Raw genomic sequence first — 23,263 nt, forward strand, 5'->3', positions numbered from 1 at the left:
TGTGGAAGTTCTCTTCTTGAGCGGTGGTCATGTCATGGGGTAGACATGTATCTAGGGACACAGAGGGCGGTTCGAGGGTGGTGGATTCGATGATTTGCCTTGATAATGTCGACGGTGTGTGGCTCCGGAGCCATGGATATCGCTACAAGCCTTGCAATCATTCCTTAGGAAATTTAAGATGTACAAAACAATAGGCTCGAACTTGGTAAAACTTGGCAGAAACTTAATATTGTAAATTTTTCACTATCCTTCTTTATTATCAAGTTTTAATATTTCGAACTTGGTGAAATTTTACAACATGTCAAAATGTATTCAAGAGTGTTCTTTCTAAAGGTTTCCATAGCAAGGAACATAAATATGCAAATAAAAAATAAATTAAACTTTCAGTTCAATTGAAAGTCAAATTAAAAAGCATGAGAGAGTGTAACTATCATGGTGAAGTGGATGGAGCATGCATGCAATCTCTCAAAAAATCATGCATGCTACAAACACCATAAATGCGTGACTTAGTGTGTATACTGGCCGCTGCGTGCTACAAACCCTCTCTCAAAGTTGTGCACCGCAGCATGCGTCGCCTGCTTGGTGGATATTAGCAAGCATTCACGTCGAGGGCGCGTCTTTGCAAATAGTGCTTTAACATGAAGTGAAGCAACTACGTGTTTGTATGCGGTGTGAAAGTGTGTCAGAGATTGCAAACTGATGCTTATATTGTGACTAGCAGGGTTGCAAATAATCCTCTGCCACTCTAGGAACTTGCGAGAATGGCTAGTCCTATTGCTTCCGAGGCCCTATGGAAGGAAATAAAGTGTGTGCAAAACTCAGAAAAACATGACTAAATTGGTTATTAAATTAGAGTTACGTTAGCATACACAAGTACTGAGAAAATAGTATGAAGTTATGTGTGTGTGTGGGGGGGGGGGGGCAAGAGCCCCCGCCCCTATCATTGCCATTTAATGGTTTTATTAGTGTTGGTGTTACATGCCACAAAATAATTTTATTAGTCAATGCAAGGGGCAATTTTCTCCTATTCCAATCTGCATCAAAAGGAGGTTTTGGCAAGGCCTACAATGGTATACTTGAAAATGGAGATGAAATGATTATCAAAATGTTTAGTGATGATTCTGGAACAAGGTATCGAGGAGCTTAGCAATGAAGTAAATTTAATTGCCAAATTGTAGCATGGGAGTCTAGTTAGAATTCTTGGCCATTGCATTCATGAAGAGGAGAAGCTTATCGTATGTATATTAATACTGGCCGGCGATAGCATGCTCTGTTGAAATGATTAAAATAGCAGTTACATGTCACCTGAATATGTGGTGGGAGGTGTTTTTTTGTTGGAAAATTGGACATCTATAGCTTCAATACCTTTCTGTGAGATCATAAAATTTCATCAATCCAATAAAATATTGTAACTTGAGTTGGTGATTCTATCGGTTCGTACTTGGGGACTTTGGAAAGATGGAAAACCAACCAAATTTGTGGACCGTTTGTTATATTATATTATATCTAATATGGGATCAAGTTATCTTTGATATCTCTGTGAATTATCTTCAACATTTAATATGGATCTTGGTGGGGTCGATGAGAATAAGACATAAGCCCCCTCCCCTCAAAAGCATACACCAACTTATTCGTTCAAGAATGTCAATCCCAGTGTAACCCATATGTCTTTTGCTCTCTAGCATTAAAATAAGGTAAACGATTCTTGTCTATCAGTTGGTTGCAGTGCTTTGTTCGGTCACATGCCTTGCCATAGTGCATTTGCCGCATTGTAATTACGTACATGAGATATGAATAGAGAAATTCTGCCAACTCTTAGAGAGGCACACATCTATCACTAGCAATGGATCTAGAGGGCTTGCACACCGCAGTGTTGATGTCGTTCTTGTCTCATAGTAGCAAGTCTCATAAATGCTCTGGTCTAGAGTTAGCACGTGCCTAACTGAAACATCACGACTATACAACTCTAGACAAAGACTACTGAATCCATTCAGCCTTCATAGTCTTTGGAAACAAAACTATTTCACCAAAATTAAGCCTTGATAGGTCAAGTTGGTCGGCATGAAGAAATTCAACAAATCAATAAGGTCAAACTTGATGACATCCTAGAAGTTCCGATAGAACTCTGCGGGGAAGCCATTGGGGCCCGAAGCTTTGTTGTGTTCCATTTGGAACACCGCAGCTCTCACTTCCTCTTCCTTGAAAGGTATTGTGATGATATAATTTTGTTCTCCCGTGAGTTATGGGATATTATCCATTTGGGCCTCGTCGAGGGTTAAGCTACCTGTAACCTGTCTTAATAGGAATGATAGACTCCTCATACCAACAATGAATTCCTTCTTTACCACGAGCCCATTAGCAAAGAACCTCCAAGTGTTGATCTATGCATGGGGACAATCTAGATCCCGCCACGCATAACGGTCAGGAATCGGTGGCTGCGCCGGGGCGGCACACTACCCTCATCCGGAGCCCCGAACATAGACTTGTAGTATCTGTTTATATAATATTTCAGCTCTTATTGTCCTTCGATCTGTCCCTCATCTCGTTGGAGACTAAAAATACACTTTTATCTATGTCGCTCATTGGCGACCATGTAGAAATATTGTGGGTTGTTTAATTTCTCCCTCCAAGATAAACCGGGCTTTGGATCTTTGGTAACCACTTTTCTCTTCTCGCAAGAGGTGTGCTATCGGCTCATTGAATTGAATTTTCATATCAATCTCATGTTCAGGCAGTGTGCGAGTCTCTGCCATTTGTTGAGGTCATCATTAATAGTGGCCAGGCTTTGCTTTTCTTTTTTGTATATGTCGGTGATGTGTTTTTTCCATCCAGTAAAGAATCGCCTTGTGACATGGATAATAAAATTCCATATCTGTATTGGCATTCGACCACCGGTGGGCCTTTTCCAAACATTCTTAATGATGTCTGCAAAGCCTTCCTGCTGTAATCATCCCAATTTGAATTTGAATGGGTGGCATGCGGTGGAGGATACTGGAGAGTTAGAATCAAGAATGATCGATGCATGGTCCACCAGTATCTCGATGTGCTCAAGGGATATGCTCTTGGCACGCACACACACAAAAGCATATCATTTGTCTCAATATTTGGACTGGAGGATGATAATGCCATTACTTTAAAAGATTGATATTGTTTTAGACGGCACATCCAACTAGACAAAAGTGGAGCGGGATTGATAAAGTAATAAACATGACCTCAATGCTTGTGGTAACAACTAACATGAATGAATGGTGTTTTTTGGACCATGAGAGGCTCAGCACTACCCTCTGCTACAAGCACAGCAGAGGGCAGTGCTGAGCCTCTCATGGTCCAAAAAGTTCAAGGCTACAAAGTACTGGAGTATTTAAGATCGCCGCGATTCTTCATTTTCTGAACTGAGGCGGCATTGAAGCCATAGTGGCAACATAGCCCAATCAGTTCACACCCCTGAGTTTAATTTTGTTTTCAGATATAGTCCACATTGCACTCACATAAGTTGTCAACAAGTCAAAAAGGTGCTACTAGTTGAATTTTTCGCATCCATTAGCTTAATTTTGTTTCTAGATATAATCCACTATCAAGATTTCACTGAAGTCGCGAACAAGTCAAAAAGGTGCCACTACAGATGCGTGCTGTTATCCATGATGTTGACGACCACGCATGCTATTAGCCATGACGATGTCGAGGGCCAAAGCAAGCTACGTACCACTAACTAGTGAACAAGTAGGCAACGACCTCGTAATTAAGTGGCTCTTCTTGACTGGCAAGGTCAATGTTATTGTCAAGGTCGTGCACGGCAGCAGGTGGTAAAGCAGTTCCTTCCACCTATACCTCCCGTATGGAGGTGATCTTCATGGCTGTTGAAGCTCGCCGTCTATAGATGGCTGCCCGACGAGGGAACACATCGGCTTGACGTACGTGTACCACACGGCCAGGCCTTCCGGCTCGGGGTTGACGGTGTCTTAGGTTCAGATCGACTCATATGATAGTGCCTGTAGATTTGCACTCCGAAAAAACAGAGTATGTGTACCGCTGGCACTGAAGGACTTTACCGTCCGGCGCTACCAAGTGAACTTCTGGCCAGACAATTTCTATCAAAAAGAGAAATGGTGATCTTGAGCGGTACACGGCCATGACGTTTGTTGTATTTTCTATCACTATGTCCGGTTTTTTTTTTTTTGAAAATGGAGGCATATGCCCCCGGCCTCTGCATCATGATGATGCCTCACTATGTCCGGCTACAGTCCATAATATCAATAAAGTCAGATTGATAACTGCCATGATGTTTTCTTTGGATTTATTACCATATAGGTACTGTTTGAAATCGCCTCTGTGCGGTGAACGCTCGAATGTAGCTAACATCAGTTTTGTCCTCGCATGGTTGAAGGAGACGCCGCTGCTGGATGGAATGCTTCCGGGACGCCATGACCCTTCTATCAGGAATAGAATAATCGAGAGCATTCACTGACTGCATCAATTAGACAGCCACAAACTTTATTGTGGGTTTTATGGCCAAGATGGTGGCTTCGAATTCAGGCGGACACCAAAGCAGTTTGAGCAGAGTGGAAACCTGACTTTTATATAAGTTTGAAGAGTATACTTTTAGCATAGTGAACTTCTGTTTTTATATGGAGAACTGCTGGAGCTCCAAGATTGTTTTCATTCTGAAAAGAAAAATTATACAATGATCTGTTCTACTCCCCCCGTCCCAAAATGTAAGATCATTTTTGACACCAAGTAGTTTTTAGCAATAAACTAATGTTTTTAGCTAATGTGTGTTTCTCTAATGCTTTTTGTTTTTGTTACAGTGAACTGTTGCAGGTTTAATAGAGTGGATTTTTTATTTTTATATTGGCAAACTACAAAAGTTTGAAGATTGAACTTCTGTTTACTATTTTTATGCAATGACTGGTGTAGTTTTTGCATTATGAACTTTCTATGTACTGCCAGGCTACCGGCATGAGTTTAATGTGTTTCTCGGAGTAAACAGTGTGTTTTTGGCGTATTTATAATAAACACGTCTTTTCACTCCATTTCACCGCCTTTTACGAATAAAGCAAATCAGTCGCATATGCCTACAACAACTCGGTTTAGCCAAACAAAATATAAATGCAAATTTACAGCTTGACGAAAAATCTCATTAAATCTGCTACTTTTCGATCTTAGAAAACAAAACGCTGTAACTAGTTGTCCAATTGAAGAGAAGTTGGTTCTTCTCCACTACAGATTTCTTCTTCTTTTTGCTGGGGCCCACCACACATTTCGTCCTTATAATCTCATAGACTGCTTATGCTTTGCTGCGTACCATCCAAATCTAGCGCAGAAACAGCTGCTTCATTTAAAGAACAGTAATAAACACAAAAAATCCGCTTCCTCATGCTGCTTGCTCCGCTTGACGACGAGGAGTCTCGGACGAGTTGGCCACTCACAGGCTCGCAGTGCCTTCTTTAACCAGCAAGCCCCGTGCCACACTGCAAAGAAGCCACCACCAGGATATATAAAGAAGGTATGTTATTCATATCTCATCATGTTGCTCTTTCACCTTTCGGGTGAAGGGATGTGCAATCTTGTACTAATTTGTACATACCATTATTTTGGATCTTGTAACATATGCACAATTACAAAAAAATAAAAACATGTTCTGCCATCTACCATCAACCCGGAGTCTGACAGATTTTATGAACAGGAAAACAAATTATCAAGGATACATAAGTGCAATCTGTAATTCAAACAAAAAGAAATAAGTTACAACTCATGTTAAGAATTTTAAAGAAAATAGACCCCATTGAAGTAAAAGGCTAGGCTATAAAAACAAACAAATATTTTAGATCGCACGGAAAGGATAAATAGCGCGTACAACTAGGTGTTGTTCTAAAAGGAGGAATTAGGAGAGAGAGAGAGAGAGAGAGAGAGAGAGAGGGGGAGAGGGGAGGGAGAGAGAGATCAACTCGTGCGTCGATAATCCACTTCCGAGCCCAGGCTCATCTGCATCCACGCTGAAGAAAAAATCAAAACAAATAGTAGAAAAATTCAAGAAAAAAAATCCTTTTTTGCATGGTAGATAATTTGATGCGTGAGGCCCGCTTCAATTTTCAAATCATTTGGACATCTGAGCAGCTCTTGGAAAAAAACAAATTTGGGGTCTGTAAAAAGTTTACTGTTCATGCACTATTCTGACATGATTTGTCTTTTTTAGAGCTACTCAGATGTCCAAATGATCTTAAAATTGAAGTGGATCTCACGCAATAAATTTTCTACCACAGGAAAGAAAAAAATAGAATTTTTTGAATTTTTTGTGATTTTTTTTGACCGGGTGGAGATGAGCCTGGGCACCCAAACGCTGCACTCGAAACTCGTCGTGGTGCTCTTTTCACACTATTTCACCGCCTTCTTATACTAATATAAATCAAACCAGTCACATATGGGTAGAACTCGGTTTATTCAAATGAATTTACAGCTTGACAAAATTCTCAATAAATCAGCTAGTCTTTGATTTGAGAGGGAAAACAAAGCGCTGTGAAGTAACAGTCCAACTGAAGAGAAGTTGATTTTTCTCCACCGCACATTTCCTTTTCTTTTCTTTTTTACTGGGGCCCACCACACATTTCATCCTTATAAAATCCTCATAGCCTGCTTCTGTTTTGTTGTGTATCCATCTAATCTGCTCCCCCTGAAGAACAAAATTAGCAGGTACAGCAGTGGCTGCTCCTCCTGCTGCTTGCTCCGCTCGACACCGAGCTCTAGAGGAGTCGCCAACTGGCAGTGTCATCTTTAACCGGCAAAGGCGCAAAGCCATGCCACACTGGATACAAAGAAACCACCAGCAGGAAATATAAAGAAGGTATGTGATTCATATCTCATCAAGTTGTGCTTTGGCATTTGTGTAGGGAAAACTACTTCTCAAAATTAGGCTTTCACCTCGTTTGATGTACTCCCTCCGTTTTTATTTACTCCGCATATTAGTTTTGATTGAAGTACCATAACAAATCTATACTATGTGAAAATATATGCAAAGATGAATCCAGTGGTATTGATTTGGGGGTGTATATGATAACAAATTTTTCTACAACTTGATCAAAGTGTATAAAGTTTGACTTTCGATAAACCTAATATGCAGAGTAAATAAAACAGAAGGGAGTATAAAACAATAACCGAACAAAGTGCACGGCCAAATGATACAATGTGATGAGATAGCCCTCGTACAACGCAAATCACATGATAGCCGGATCATGCAGGACAGACACGACTTTGCTACGGAAAGAAAGCACATAGTGCAACACCATGCTATGCCCTATAACACCTAAGCTACATGTCAACACCCCCAGGAGGGAGAACGGCGCCAAGCGTCGTCGTTGCTGAGTCCACACTAGACAACGGTTTTCACCCGGTACCCAAACACTCAGAGGAGCACCATGACGGCATCTTCAAGAAGTAAAGGGTGGCCCCGAGCGTCAATGTCATCGGCGACAAAGGTGGAGCTTTCGCTTGGCAACTTCCTGTGTCACCACGAGGTCTCCAGGACAAGCCCGACGAGTTCAGAACTGCAGATCTAGATCGGGGCAGCACTATTGCCAGTGACAGAAAGCGCGCCCGAGCCACACGCTGCTCCACCTCTCGCCGCCCACACAACCAAGAGGGAAGGATATCACCGCCATGGTGCCCGCCGAAGAGCCAACCATGCAGACCGTCATCCGAGGACACCTCCCCGGCATCCATGTCGAGACACCACCAACCACCCACATCACGGTAGGAGTGAAAGGCGTTCACTCCTAGCCCGACATCAGCCACAAAGTCTGGGTCGACCCCTCCATTGGTACGAGGCGCCCACGTCCGCGTCTCTAGCCAGTCTATGTGGACCGGGGGAGATACAACCCCATGACTACCCGACGGTTGTCGCCAAGCACGCTTGCACGACACCATGCCCGCGGCCCTTGACGCCGATCTGCCAGACAGTGTACTGGAGCGCCGACCACCACCAACGCCCACCATACCCACGGGAAGAGGGACCTCATTGCCCGCGGACACCTCCCAACTGAACCCAACCTCACCTATCTGGAATGCCAACTCTGCCTCGCCCTGAGGGCCCGTTCAGATCCACCCGAGCATGAGCCCCGGCTCACAACCACACCATCGTCCTAGACCCAAGGGAAGGAAGACCGCTGCTGCCATTCTGCACCGTCGGTAGGGGCACGACCACCAGCTTCGAGCATCACCGGCCCCATAGACCCAAACCACTTGCACCCCGGACGAGTCCGTCACAGCAGCGTCATGCCGCTGAACAAACCCCACCAGAGCCCTGCAGCACGTCACGCTCGGGTGGATCCGCCCATGGACAACCGCCCGGAGGAGCCATTCGCTCTAGATCTGGACAAACTCACAGCCGCGTCCCTGTCCAAGCGCGCTCCGCCAAACACCGGCACACAGCCATCCGCGCTGTCGCGGACGCCCTAGCCATACTCGTGCCGCGTCTCCTTGCAAAGCGCATGCCTCCTGACGAGGCAACCACCCCGCACCAGCACGCACCACTAGGAAGGGAGACGGGGAACCGCTAGGGAAAACTACTTTCGGTCAAAGGGGTGTGAGTATTAGCAAAAATCCCCTGGACTTGTGGATTTTTGTTGCCTTAACCCTAAAGGTTGTTTACCTATGCAATTTCATCATTTCTAAAATAATAATGAAAAAGGTAGACAAACAATAATAGAGTTGAACATGCATTAAACAATAGCAGAAGAGGTTAGCTATAAAATTGATTATAATATGTTCACTCGCTTTGAGTGTAGAATATGGAGTTACTTGAAGCTTACATCATTTCTCTGATTGCCAGCGTCTTCGATGTTTCCTGTTCTTCTGTTGCTTCTGTTGCCATATGTACTCCAATCAGTGGCAGTTAGAGCATTCAACAATAGGACTGATGTAGATTCTTTGTTGGCGTTCAAGGCAAGTGTAAGCAATCAGCATGGTGTCCTAGCTGCATGGAACACAACTACTGACTTCTGTTTGTGGCCAGGCGTCAGTTGCAGCCTTAAGCACAAGCACAGGGTCATAGTGCTTAACCTCTCTTCGGAGGGCCTTGGTGGCACGATCTCACCTTCCATTGGGAACCTCTCCTTCTTGAGAATTCTAGACCTCAGATGGAACAACTTGCAAGGTGAGATACCTTCAACAATTGGCCGTCTGTCTCGCCTAAGATATCTTGGTTTGTCCAACAACTCACTTCATGGTGATGTAAATGCTGAATTAAAGAATTGCACCAGCCTTCGAAGAATGAATATTGCTTCCAATCGCTTGACTGGAGAAATTCCTGCTTGGCTCGGAGACTTGTCAAGTCTCGAGGTCATAGACATGTTCGCAAACAACTTCACTGGAATCATCCCGACATCGCTTACCAATCTCTCAGCAGTGAAAGGAATCTATTTCACGAGAAACCAACTTGAGGGTGCCATCCCTGAGGGCCTTGGCAGGTTTGGCAGGCTTGTCTCGATGGGCCTGTCAGATAATCACCTCTCAGGCACCATCCCTACCTCTCTCTTCAACCTTTCCTCTCTAATAGGCTTGGGCATGGCACTAAATAATCTGAGCGGTAAACTACCCCCAGATATTGGGGATCACCTCCCAAATCTCGTGGTCCTACTCCTTGGTGCTAACCACTTTACAGGAAACCTTCCAGCTTCTTTTGTTAACTTAACTAAGATACGTACACTAGATGTCTCCTCGAACAACTTCACCGGAAAATTGCCTCGAGAGATTGGAATGCTCTGTCCAGCCTACCTCAATCTCAGAACAAATCAGTTCATTGCAACTACCGTGCATGACTGGGAATTCATAATGTTGTTGACAAATTGCACACGGCTCCTTTGGCTTAGCATAGAATTCAACCTATTATGTGGCGTGCTGCCTAGCTCAGTTGCCAACCTATCAGCACAACTCCAAGTGCTATATGTTGGAGGCAATGAAATTTCTGGAGAGATACCATTTGGCATAGGCAATCTTGTTGGGCTAAATCGATTGCAGCTAGGTTTTAACCGATTTACTGGTGCCTTGCCTGACACCATCGGAAGGTTAAATTCACTACAATACCTGGACATGACAAATAACCTACTGACAGGGTTCATGCCACCCTCCCTTGGAAACTTGACACAACTACTAATTCTGTACACAGATAACAACACGTTTGAGGGGACTCTTCCAGCAAGCCTTGGAAGACTACCAGAGATAACTTCAGCAACCTTTTCAAACAATAAGTTCACAGGCCCATTGCCCAAAGACATCTTTAACATATCATCCCTAGCAGATGCCCTCGATTTGTCGAGCAATTTCTTTCTTGGTCCTCTTCCACCTGAAGTAGGCGACTTGACAAAGCTTGCACGCCTATACTTGTCACATAACAACTTGTCAGGGCCCCTACCTGGTGCACTCAGCAATTGCCAAAGCTTGACAGAACTCAGGTTGGATGATAATTCCTTTGATAGTAGCATTCCATTGTCTATCAACAAAATGCGAGGTCTGATGTTGCTAAATCTTACAAAGAACACACTTTCAGGCTTGATTCCAAAAGATTTAGGGCTAATGGGTGGCCTAGAACAGTTATACCTTGCACACAACAACTTGTCTGGTCATATCCCAGAAAGCTTGGAAAACATGGCATCTTTGTACCAGTTAGACCTGTCCTTCAACCTTCTGGATGGCAAAGTTCCATTACGGGGAGTGTTCAGCAATGCATCTGGATTTTCATTTGGAGGGAATTTGAGGCTTTGTGGTGGTATAGTAGAGTTACGTTTGCCCGCATGCAAAACAAAATCTGTGGGATGTGGCTTTAGCAAACGCCATTTGACTATCACCCTAGTTACCGCAATTGCTGGAGTAATTCTGATTTTGAGTTTGATGCTTGTTTTCTTGACAATGAGAATGAAATCAAAAACTCAGTCTACAACCACAAGAGGATTTCAGTTGATGGATGACAGTCATCCCAGAGTTACATATGCTGAATTGGTCCAAGGAACAAGTGGCTTTGCAGTAAACAATTTGCTTGGCAGAGGAAGATATGGATCGGTGTATAAGTGTTGTCTGCTGCTCAAAAATATGATGACCACAGTAGCTGTAAAGGTTTTTGATCTTCAACAGTCTGGCTCTTTCAAAAGCTTTCAATCTGAGTGTGAGGCACTTAGTAAGATCCGCCATCGCAACTTGATTAGTGTCATAACTTGTTGTTCAAGCTCTGACTTGAATCAAAACGACTTCAAAGCCATCGTTTTCGAGTTCATGCCTAATGGGAGCCTAGATAGGTGGTTACACATGGATGTACATGTAACACATCTACTCCAAGGCTTGACATTGATGCAGAGACTAAATATCACGGTTGATATTGCTGATGCACTAGATTATTTGCACAACAATTGTGAACCACCAATAATTCATTGTGACTTGAAGCCAAGCAACATTCTTCTCAATGAGGATTTAGTTGCTCACGTTGGGGATTTCGGTCTTGCAAAGATTCTTCCTGAATCAACAGTTGAGCAGCTGATCAATTCAAAGAGCTCAGTTGGAATAAGGGGAACAATTGGATACGTCGCTCCAGGTAGCTAAACATTTCTCTAAAATTACATACTGCACAACATTAATTTTGTATGCAAAATCACTAATTCTTATCTATGCAATGTAGAATATGGCGAAGGTGGTCAAGTTTCTTCATGTGGAGATGTGTACAGCTTCGGAACTGTCATCCTCGAGTTGTTTACAGGCATGGCACCTACTCATGACATGTTTAAAGACGGGTTGACCCTGCAGAAACATGCCCAGAATGCATTTCCAGGGATGCTAATGCAGATTGCTGATCCATTCCTATTGTCCACTGAAGAAGCCAATGCTAATAGTTTGCAGGATGGCAGCAACACAATGGAACACGCCATATTCTCTGTCATGAAGGTTGCGCTATCATGCAGCAAGCAAGCACCGACAGAGAGAATGTGCATCAAAGATGCTGCTGCAGCAATTCACAAGATAAAGGATGGCTATGTTAAAGGAAGACAAAATGAGGAAGTTGTTAGAGCTAATGCAAGGCATTTTGCTGCAGAATCAACGCCAGCACCCTAAAGTGAAGCCACACACTCACACTCAATAATTGGCTTTGTAGTGCTTATATTTGCACTTCCCGTGTGATTTTGATATGTTAGTTTCTAGCCGGCCATGTTCTCTTAGCTTGTCGATCTGTCCTTTGCAGCCTGTCTGGCCATGCAACAGTTATTATGGTTTGTATGTGGGGATGTCTACATTGTGAACTAGTAATCTCATTTGTATCGGCTACCATTTGTCTTGTCTTTGCTAAATACTGATATTAGTGAATTATCTTTCATCTAAAATAAAGTTATAACTGCATGACATATACACCAATAGTATGCTCACTAACAACAAAGACCGGACAAATATATACTTTGTTCCCAGGAGTTTAGTGGTCATTATATGATGGAAGATTTGTATAAACGATGGGCAGATACAAGCTGAATATGTATATAATCTCTTATTTACGTTCTACTAGAAGAAAAAAAAGGAACTCTTTTAGATGGAGAAAGGATATCCGGTACTCACCATGGTCAGGGGTTCATTATAGCGCCACGTCACAGCCAATACTTGTCTTCAGTGCCTTCTATCTGTCCTTTATAAATCCAACCATGTTTTCTCCTGCTTTTGGGAAGGGGGCATAGAGTCAATGTTCAGAAGACATCAAGAAAATAACAACGCGGTTCAGAGAAAGGAAGTGAACATCACTGAATAATGCTGCTGCTACTGAGACATCAAGTAATATGACATGTACGCATCTTACAAAATGTAGTTCGCCTTTTGCCGCTCCAAACTTTTGACCCTGTTCTTCTTCCTCCTCCAGCTCTACAACATATATGACAATCCAAGTCAAACACCAATACCATAAACCAAGAAAGCCATGATGCTTATTTTGGCTCTGCTATACTACTGCCAAGACTTCAACTCCTACTGGTCCATTTTGCCATTCTTCATGGCAATAGCCAACTTCATCCATTTCTAGATTCTTTCCCTATCCCACAACAAAATACTAGTATTATTATTTCTGTCTTACAGTTTCTTCCATCTCTTGACAACATCTCTATTATTTTGTAGTGCCCGTGACCTAGAACTGAATCGGCGTGAGCTTGCATCTCCAGGTTACAGCTCAAGAGCACAGCCTGAGGAATAATTGCAAGGGAAAGGGAGAAGAACACAACCTGAGGAAGAACGGGGAAAGATTTTCTTTCATTCATTCAGCATGCCTCTCCTCTCCAGGTTACAGCTCACAGCCTTATAGAGTTATAGGCAATTCAACACCACACGCTTACCTTAACGTACACCAAACCACGCCACCGTTATTCACTGCTAGCTCTGACGGTGGCGTATCCAGACTTTACATCTCTGTCATGTACTCATCCTTCTGGGTCATGACATATCCCGTAAATTTTTCCTCCAGTTTTCTTTCTTAATAGCAACCTATGACCTGGTGGAATCAAGGTAGACACTAAGTCCTACTCCCTCGGTCCCATAATATAAAAACGTTTTTGACACTAGTGTAGTGTCAAAAACGTTCTTATATTATGGGACGGAGGGAGTAATAAGCTACAGCATCTTCCAGATTTTTCATTCATCAAAGATTGCAAATTGTGTCCTATGTCAGACAAAAATAGTGCAATACTTTATACATTGCCAGGGTAATCCTAGATGGCAATTTATATGGAAATTGTCAAGACTTGCTTTCATCTTCTTAGCTATGCCGTGGCTTTTGGGTTTGTCAGTGTAATGTCCGTCCGCTCGATACTCTGTCTGTTCGTTGTGGGCTTTATTAATTTAAAGCCGGACGCTCCTAGCGTCTTCTTTCTAAAAAAAAAAGAGGGCCGGAGTGGCGCAGCTAACAGACAACAGAACTCTGCGTTCAATTTTCTCTTTGCACTGGGGCTGGATGGAGGGGGTGATGGAGCTGTAATCTTGTATTGCCATTTTCATTCATGTCGTTGGCCTACTGCGTCAGATGTAGTATATATATATTACCTTCAAGTCTAGCACATTTGATACTCTGTCAGAGTCTCGCCAGTTTTTTTTTTTTTTTTGCCTCATAGGATGTTTGTCGACCCGACAACATTTCAGTGGGTTTTTCCTGGCATTAGTGGAGGCTTCTGATTTTTTTTTCTGTGTTTTCTGCATGTATGATGTTTGTTTCCATTAACAGATATAGCGGAAACGGGTGACTCTTAGTTTCCGTAACCAGCGCAACAGCAACAGGTATCTTTGATTTTCTCTCGCTCAAGTGGTTTGATTCAATCCAGCAATCCGATTACAGGGAGAAGAGAAGATGGATGGAAGGATGCCAAAATCATCCCCAATAGCGGCTATGAATACTACACTCAACCAACACGCTTACAAACGCACCCACTGCTAACATAGAACCCACTACGTGGACGGGCCTAGGGGTCGAGCTGACCTGCGGGTCCCACCAGCCAGATCATCAGTAGTAGTAGCTTCAGTCTGAATGTTGCTCTGCACTTGCGCTGGTTCAGTTTCGACAGTAGTAGCTTCAGCCTGAATATTGTCCTGCAGTTGCGCTGGTTCAACTTCGACCGTTCGATTCAGCCTGCCTTGTTCTGCTTCTGCAAATTTGGCCATGCCACGAGCTCGACACCTCGACGCTTCTCCCAACGACGCTCCATTCGGGGCGTGATAGTAAGGAGACAAGAAAGACAGAGCGAGTTCGATGCACTAATAGGAAACCCGCTGCTACGTGCCCGCACTTGAAAAATCTGGTACGCGGCAAAAACGCATTAGCTCTGACAACAAGTTCAGATAGATAAAAGCCACAACAAGATCACAGGAACACCTTCAGCTACTAGCCATTGACCGGAATGCCAAGTCAGCATCAGCTACTAGCCAGACGGAGATCAACAGCTCCGGTCGTCGGTCCAGCCCCCATTTGAGTGTGTGCCAGCTCCCGGCATTCTGCAGCAGCAGCAGCGAATACATACAGATTAGACAAGTCAATCCAACGAAACCAAATGTCTAATCAAGGGTGGAGAGATTAATCTGTTCAGATCGTCGTAATTCTTCGATATGAAGAGGCTGCATTTCAGGAGAACCAGTGAAAATGATAAACTCATTTCGAGGTCAGCATGACGACACAGCCCAATCCGCTGGCACTCTTAAGCTTATTATTTTCTTCTAGAAATATTCCGAATTTAATTTAGCCTTTTACCCAGTCAAGGCGGTTGTCTATCCTTGATGTCATTCTCGATACATTAATGAGGCAAAGACTAGCTAGAGAAGATAGCAGGCATCGTTTTCTAAAAGACTAACCAGTCCATAATAATTGTAAAATGCCAAAAACAAGGAAAGAGAAAACAAGATACAAATCACTTCCTGACATCTACTAGACAGAAAGGGTATTATCCCGTACGTATTATTGAGCATACAAATGGTACACAAACTCCTCTCATTTGTGTACCGAAGGCTGGTACATAAGCCTGACAGTGGCGACGTACGAGATCAATGGAGGGAGGAGCCTCGACGATATTTGGTTAAGGAAGAAACAAAATGTAAGGTAGTACCCGGTTCCCTCGTCTTTTAGCACTGGGCTAAACACTCTATTCTTGTTTGGCGATGAGTTCTCGAAACAGAAAAAACTATAGCAAACACTTTTCATACTGGGCTAGCACCTTTTTGCAGATCCACCTTCTGCAATTTCCGCAGTGCAGACCAATCTGACGAAACCAAAATCCCAGTCAAGGCGAAGAGATTAATCTGTTCGTCAATTCAGATCGTTGAAATTCTTTGGCGTGCAGAAGCTGCATTTCAGGAGAACCAGTGAAAAATGATGGCCTCATTTAGAAGCTTGCGTGACAACACGGTCCAATCAGATGGCATGCTACAGCTTAACCTTTTTTTTCTAGAAATATTACGAATTTCATTTGATCTTTTACCCAGTCTATACTTGCTGCCATTTTCGATACATCAACGAGGCAACAACTAGCTAGAGAAGACAACGGGGCATCGTTTTCTAAATGACTAGTCGGACTGTAATAATTGTAAAATGCCAAAAGCAAAGAAAGAGAAAACAAGAGATAGCAAAGGTATTATCCAGAGGATATTATGGAGCATACAAATGCTTGGCCTTGCTGACTCCTCTCGTTTATAGTGCATACAACATAAGTACTGAGGGTAGGAGCTGCATACAAATGCTTGGCCTTCTTGACTCCTCTCCTTTATAGTGCATACAAGATAAGTACCGAAGGTAGGAGCTGCATGTCAGGCAACGGCACAGGCAGTAAAACAGTCTTCTCCTCAGAAACTAGAAGCAGCAAATCAAAAGGTGCGTGAGTCATACCTTGCTTCTCACTTTCTCTAGGTGAAATTCAATGTGTCCGCTTTTTGGATGGGTTGTCAAACCTTGTATTCGAGGATACCGATTCTTTTGAATCTTATAGAGCACACAATCACTGAATTGAGGTTATACAAAAAACGAATTCATAATACATAATGGAAGAATGTGATTTTGTTTTTCTAGGTGAGGGCTCCTCGAATGTTATTTGTGGCTGAAACTTTGCAAGAACATCAAATGTTTGATCATCTTTGATCCCGCAAAGTTTCAGATTCTTTTGATTTTTTTTTTCAATTTGTTTCGAATTTACTGTTCATGGAGGGTATAGGGGCACCCGGGTGTTGAAAGTCCTGTCTCTAGCCATAATAAATAAAGTTGATCAGAATATGTTCGTTGGTTTTGAGTGTAGCATATGAAATTACTTAGAGCTTACATTTCTTCTCTGATTATCAGCGTCTTCAATGTTGCCTGTTCTTCTGTTGCTTCTCTTGCCATATGTACTCCAGTCAGCATCAGTGGGAGCATCCAACAATAGGACTGATGTGGATTCCTTGCTGGCGTTCAAGGCAAGCCTAAGCAATAAGCATGGTGTCCTAGCTGCATGGAACACAACAACTGACTACTGCCAGTGGCCAGGCATTGGTTGCAGCCTTAAACACAAGCACAGGGTCACAGTGCTTAACCTCTCTTCGGAGGTCCTTGGTGGCACGATCACACCTTCCATTGGGAACCTCTCCTTCTTGAGAATTCTAGATCTCAGGCGGAACAATCTGCAAGGTGAAATACCTTCATCCTTTGGTCGTCTGTCTCGCCTACGATATCTTAATTTATCCAACAACTCACTTCATGGTGATGTAAATGATGAATTGAAGAATTGCACCAGCCTTGAAAGAATGCACATTGGTTCAAACCGTTTGACTGGGGAAATCCCTACTTGGCTCGGAGACTTGCTAAGTCTCAAAGCCATAGACCTGCGCAATAACAACTTCACTGGAACCATCCCGTCATCACTTACCAATCTCTCAACACTACAAGGAATCTATTTCAGCACAAACCAACTTGAGGGTGCCATCCCTGAGGGCCTTGGGAGGCTCGGTGTCCTTGCCTACATAGGCCTGTCAGAGAATCACCTCTCAGGCACCATCCCTACAGCTCTCTTCAACCTTTCTTCTCTAATAGGCTTGGGTTTGGCACTAAATGAACTGAGCGGTAAACTGGCCCCAAAGTTTGGGGATAACCTCCCAATTCTAAACCAACTATTCATTGACCGTAACCACTTTACAGGAAACCTTCCAGCTTCTCTTGTCAACTCAACCGAGATATTTGCACTAGATGTCTCCTTCAACAACTTAATAGGAAGATTGCCTCCAGAGATTGGAATGCAATGTCCAAACTTCCTCAGTCTCGGACCAAATCAGTTCATGGCGACTACTCAGCAGGACTGGGAGTTCATGACATTGTTGACAAACTGCACACGCCTCAGTTTTCTTAACCTCCAAGGCAACAGGCTAGGTGGCGTGCTGCCTAGCTCAGTTGCCAACCTATCAACACAACTTCAATCATTATATGTTGAAGGCAATGAGATTTCTGGAGAAATACCATTTGGCATAGGCAATCTTGTTGGTCTAAATCAATTGGAGCTAGCTGACAACCTGTTTATTGGTGCTTTGCCTGACACCATAGGGATGCTAAGTTCACTACAATTCCTGGACTTGGGATATAACCTACTGACAGGGTTCATGCCATCCTCCCTTGGGAACTTGACACAACTACTAAATCTATACACAGATAACAACACATTTGAGGGGCCTCTTCCAGCAAGCCTCGGGAGACTACCAGAGATAACAGCAGCAACCTTTTCAAACAATAAGTTCACAGGCCCATTACCTAAAGACATCTTTAACCTATCGTCCCTATCAGACGCGCTGGATTTGTCAGGCAATTACTTTGTTGGTCCTCTTCCACCTGAAGTAGGCGGCTTGACAAAGCTTGCACAGCTATACTTATCACAAAACAACTTGTCAGGGGCCCTACCTAATGAACTCAGCAATTGCCAAAGCTTGACAGAACTAGGGTTGGACGATAACTCCTTTGATAGTACCATTCCCTCATCTATCAGCAAAATGAGAGGTCTAATGTTGCTAAATCTTACAAAGAACACACTTTCAGGTGTGATTCCTCAAGATGCAAGCCTTGGAAGACTACCAGAGATAACTTCAGCAACCTTTTCAAACAATAAGTTCACAGGCCCATTGCCCAAAGACATCTTTAACATATCATCCCTAGCAGATGCCCTCGATTTGTCGAGCAATTTCTTTCTTGGTCCTCTTCCACCTGAAGTAGGCGACTTGACAAAGCTTGCACGCCTATACTTGTCACATAACAACTTGTCAGGGCCCCTACCTGGTGCACTCAGCAATTGCCAAAGCTTGACAGAACTCAGGTTGGACGATAATTCCTTTGATAGTAGCATTCCATCGTCTATCAACAAAATGCGAGGTCTGATGTTGCTAAATCTTACAAAGAACACACTTTCAGGCTTGATTCCAAAAGATTTAGGGCTAATGGGTGGCCTAGAACAGTTATACCTTGCACACAACAACTTGTCTGGTCATATCCCAGAAAGCTTGGAAAACATGGCATCTTTGTACCAGTTAGACCTGTCCTTCAACCTTCTGGATGGCAAAGTTCCATTACGGGGAGTGTTCAGCAATGCATCTGGATTTTCATTTGGAGGGAATTTGAGGCTTTGTGGTGGTATAGTAGAGTTACGTTTGCCCGCATGCAAAACAAAATCTGTGGGATGTGGCTTTAGCAAACGCCATTTGACGATCACCCTAGTTACCGCAATTGCTGGAGTAATTCTGATTTTGAGTTTGATGCTTGTTTTCTTGACAATGAGAATGAAATCAAAAACTCAGTCTACAACCACAGGAGGATTTCAGTTGATGGATGACAGTCATCCCAGAGTTACATATGTTGAATTGGTCCAAGGAACAAGTGGCTTTGCAGTAAACAATTTGCTTGGCAGAGGAAGATATGGATCGGTGTATAAGTGTTGTCTGCTGCTAAAAAATATGATGACCACAGTAGCTGTAAAGGTTTTTGATCTTCAACAGTCTGGCTCTTTCAAAAGCTTTCAATCTGAGTGTGAGGCACTTAGTAAGATCCGCCATCGCAACTTGATTAGTGTCATAACTTGTTGTTCAAGCTCTGACTTGAATCAAAACGACTTCAAAGCCATCGTTTTCGAGTTCATGCCTAATGGGAGCCTAGATAGGTGGTTACACATGGATGTACATGTAACACATCTACTCCAAGGCTTGACATTGATGCAGAGACTAAATATCACGGTTGATATTGCTGATGCACTAGATTATTTGCACAACAATTGTGAACCACCAATAATTCATTGTGACTTGAAGCCAAGCAACATTCTTCTCAATGAGGATTTAGTTGCTCACGTTGGGGATTTCGGTCTTGCAAAGATTCTTCCTGAATCAACAGTTGAGCAGCTGATCAATTCAAAGAGCTCAGTTGGAATAAGGGGAACAATTGGATACGTCGCTCCAGGTAGCTAAACATTTCTCTAAAATAACATAATGCACAACATTAATTTTCTATGTAAAATAACTAATTCTTATCTATGCAATGTAGAATATGGCGAAGGTGGTCAAGTTTCTTCATGTGGAGATGTGTACAGCTTTGGAACTGTGATCCTCGAGTTGTTTACAGGCATGGCACCTACTCATGACATGTTCAGAGATGGGTTGACCCTGCAGAAACATGCCGAGAATGCATTTCCAGGGATGCTAATGCAGATTGCTAATCCAGCCCTACTGTCCATTGAAGAAGCCAATGCTAATAGTTTGCAGGATGGAAGCAACACAATGGAACATGCCATATTCTCTGTCATGAAGGTTGCGCTATCATGCAGCAGGCATGCACCAACAGAGAGAATGTGCATCAGAGATGCTGCTGCTGCGATTCACAGGATAAGGGATGGCTATGTTAAAGCAAGACAAAATGAGGGGGTTGTTACAGCTGCATATACCGCAAGGCATTTTGCTGAAACAACCAGGGCGGCCCCTTGAACTGGCATCACGCACCCACTCTTAATTAATGGCTTTGTAGTAGTTATATATTGCACTCTGGTTTTGATATGTTAGTTTCTGGCTGGCCATGTTCTCTTAGCTTGTTGATCTGCCTTTTGCAGCCTGTCTGTTACTCTGCCTGCAATAGTTAATATGGTTTGTATATGGGGATGCCTACATTGTGAACTGGTAATATCATTTGTATCGGCTACTATTTGTGCTAAATACAAATATAAGTGAATCCCTTCCATCTAAAAGACTGCATGATATATGCACTAATAACACAACCGGACAAATCTGTACTTTGTTCCCAGGAGTTTCAGTGGTCACTATATGATGGTAGATTTGTATAAATGGGGGGCAGATACAAGATAAATTATGGTTTTCTTGATTCTGTTTTATTATTCCCTCTGTAAAGAAATATAAGAGCGTTTAGATAGTGGTCTAAACGCTCTTATATTTCTTTACGGAGGGAGTAGAAGAAAATAAATAAAAGGAAACTATCTTTTAGATGGAGAAAGGATATCCAGTACTCACCATACTCCAGGCGGTTATTACAGTGCCATGTCACAGGCAATACTTGTGTTCAGTGTCTTCTATCTGCTGTCGTCTTAAAATGCAACTATTGCCCCTGCTTTTTGGGAAGGGAACACAGAGGCGGTGTTAAGTAGGCAGCGAGGAAATAACAACGCTATTGAGCAAAAGGAAGTGATATAATAATAATAATGACTGCTACTGAGACATCAAGTATATGCTATGTACACATCCTATAAGATGTAGTTCGGCTTTTGCCGCTCCAAAGTTTTGACCCTCTTCTTCTTCCTCCTCCTCCTCCGGCTCTATAAAATGTGACGATCAAAATGAAATGCCAAGAACAGAAACCAACAAGGCCTCCTTCATCTAAAAATAGAACTAGTCATGCTGCTTATTTTGGCTCTGCTGTACTGGGAAGAGTTCAACTCCTACTGGTCTTCTATTCGAGATAACAGAGTGAAAATCTAGATACACGGTCATTTCTGCAACTCATCATGGCAATAGACAACTTCAAGTCATTCTTAGTATCATTCCCGTCTCCCACAACCAAATACTAGATTTTTTTGTGTGTGTGTGTTCCAACAGTAATACTCCCTCCGTCCCAAAATTCTTGTCTTAGATTTGTCTAGATACGGATGGACAAAATTTTTGGGACGGAGGGAGTATTTGGTATTGGTAGGCGCTCGCATTCAATTCAACTAGAAGCTGCTTGATTCAGGCAGCCAAATTTAACGTATACCATAAATTAATCTCAGAAACCATGAATTATTTCATATGGATTTGCAGAATCAAAGTATGCTAGCCTCTACAGAGTTACTGCCTCTAGATTTCGAGGAATCTACTGGCGGAGTTTAGCAGATAAAAGAGGGATGAACAAGAATCCCGCGCGCACTTACGGACCAGATTAAGCCCGCAGACGAACTGGTGACCGCAGGCTAAATACACCCCGGCCGGCGGGTGCGGCCATTGCTGGAGGGGGAGTGGGATGCGAGGGGTGTGAGCTTGTGCTGAACTGGGGATGAGGTCGCAGAAAGCGAGCGGACGCCGTGGTGGGCGGTAGACTGGTCGGATCCACGGAGGCCAGCCACAGAGAAGCAGGGGCGTGAAGGGTGGTTCCGGTCGAGTTCACCGGCGGCGGCTTAGTAGCGGCGGCGGACTACCATTGATATGTTCAGACGGAGTGGAAATAAAATACTCGCGCAGCTATTGGACTGGTTGGGCTGGCTAAGGGACGTGCACATTTGCCGCGAGGCCGTACGCGGCCTTTCGGGCCGGGCTTGGGTTCTGTTTTGCGGCCCGAATAATATCCGGTACGGGCTGGGCCGGGCTTCTGTTTTGCAACTTTTCGGGCGGGCTTACATGTGCGCGCACTGGAAAAAACACATGCAAGCCTCGATTGTTTTTAGGTTTGGCTTGGGCTTGAGAAAAAAAAACTTTTTGGACTTTGGGCTAGGCTCAGGCTTGTAGTTGGGGGTTGGGCTTTTTCAAGCCGGGCCCGACATACGAGGTTTACGGGAAAGGCGGCTTTGAAAGTACAGTTAAGGTCAGCTCAAGTCTTTCAAAAGGTGTTATTTTGGTGATGGTGGCGCGGACCTTTCGATTGAGTATTCTCCAATCTCGACTCCATCTGGGTAGCGTATCCCCTCCCTAGATGGTGTAGTCGAGTGACCGTAGGAGCCCATTTTATGTTGCACTTTGATGCGCCGGGTGGTATGTTCTAGGTGTTGTGGCGGTTGTCGTCTTGAGTGATGCTACCGATTTATATGGGAAGAAGGCAAGACGAAGATCTAGGGACACAAAAGGCGGTTCGAGGACGGCGGATCATGCGACCCTACCTTGGCGATGTCCACGACATGTGGCGTGTTCTGGATTCGAGGAGCATGAGACGTTCCACATCGAATTTGGCTTCGCCGATGCCGAGTCTCTTCTTTGGCTCACAAAGCCCCCATGAATGCTGGTGCTTCATCGTGTCCAACCACGGTGGCCGGTGATGTTGATAGTTGCAAAAAACCAAGGGCTTCGCTTTAAGTTTTCTTCTCGGAGATTCTTATGCAAATTATTCTACTTCTGTGTGCCAAGTTCTTTTTGGTTTTATTTGAGTGTTGATGGTTTTATTTGAGTGCATCAACATGCATGATTGAATCAATTGCGTGAGTGGATTTTTGGAGCCTAGGCGTATTGGAGGACCTTATTTTAAATACTTCAAAAAACACATTAGAAAATTGGATGATAAACTGTTTTGATAGAAGCATTTTTATAGTGTTTATGTGGAGTG

At 43.4% G+C, this 23,263-nt stretch overlaps 2 protein-coding genes and 1 long non-coding RNA gene across 5 annotated transcripts; 2 read left to right on the forward strand and 1 right to left on the reverse strand.

The window, feature by feature from the left end:
* The first annotated feature begins 8,829 nt into the window (after positions 1–8,829).
* Positions 8,830–12,172, forward strand: LOC123135006 (probable LRR receptor-like serine/threonine-protein kinase At3g47570). The gene is made up of 2 exons (XM_044554141.1): positions 8,830–11,572; positions 11,657–12,172. Exons 1-2 carry the CDS (start codon positions 8,830–8,832, stop codon positions 12,085–12,087), a joined length of 3,174 nt encoding a protein of 1,057 aa, XP_044410076.1. The 3' UTR covers positions 12,088–12,172.
* Positions 12,173–14,338: 2,166 nt separating this feature from the next.
* On the reverse strand, positions 14,339–22,130 carry LOC123139679 (uncharacterized). Of its 2 annotated transcripts, XR_006469624.1 has the most exons (4): positions 21,889–22,130; positions 20,992–21,085; positions 14,867–14,985; positions 14,339–14,789 (listed from the first exon to the last, which is right to left on the reverse strand). It is a non-coding gene; the product is annotated as an uncharacterized lncRNA (long non-coding RNA). The 2 variants fall into 2 exon arrangements; XR_006469625.1 differs by lacking the exons at positions 14,339–14,789; positions 14,867–14,985 and adding an exon at positions 19,618–19,855.
* LOC123139678 (probable LRR receptor-like serine/threonine-protein kinase At3g47570) lies at positions 16,115–20,665 on the forward strand. 2 transcript variants are annotated; one of them, XM_044559413.1, is made up of 4 exons: positions 16,115–16,351; positions 16,814–17,137; positions 17,645–19,933; positions 20,018–20,665. In XM_044559413.1, exons 1-4 carry the CDS (start codon positions 16,285–16,287, stop codon positions 20,452–20,454), a joined length of 3,117 nt encoding a protein of 1,038 aa, XP_044415348.1. In that variant the 5' UTR covers positions 16,115–16,284; the 3' UTR covers positions 20,455–20,665. The 2 variants fall into 2 exon arrangements, with proteins under 2 accessions (XP_044415348.1, XP_044415347.1); XM_044559412.1 differs by having other exon boundaries at positions 16,814–19,933.
* Positions 22,131–23,263: the final 1,133 nt, after the last annotated feature.

This window comes from Triticum aestivum, chromosome 6B, assembly GCF_018294505.1.
Source record: "Triticum aestivum cultivar Chinese Spring chromosome 6B, IWGSC CS RefSeq v2.1, whole genome shotgun sequence".
Classification (NCBI taxonomy): domain Eukaryota; kingdom Viridiplantae; phylum Streptophyta; class Magnoliopsida; order Poales; family Poaceae; genus Triticum; species Triticum aestivum.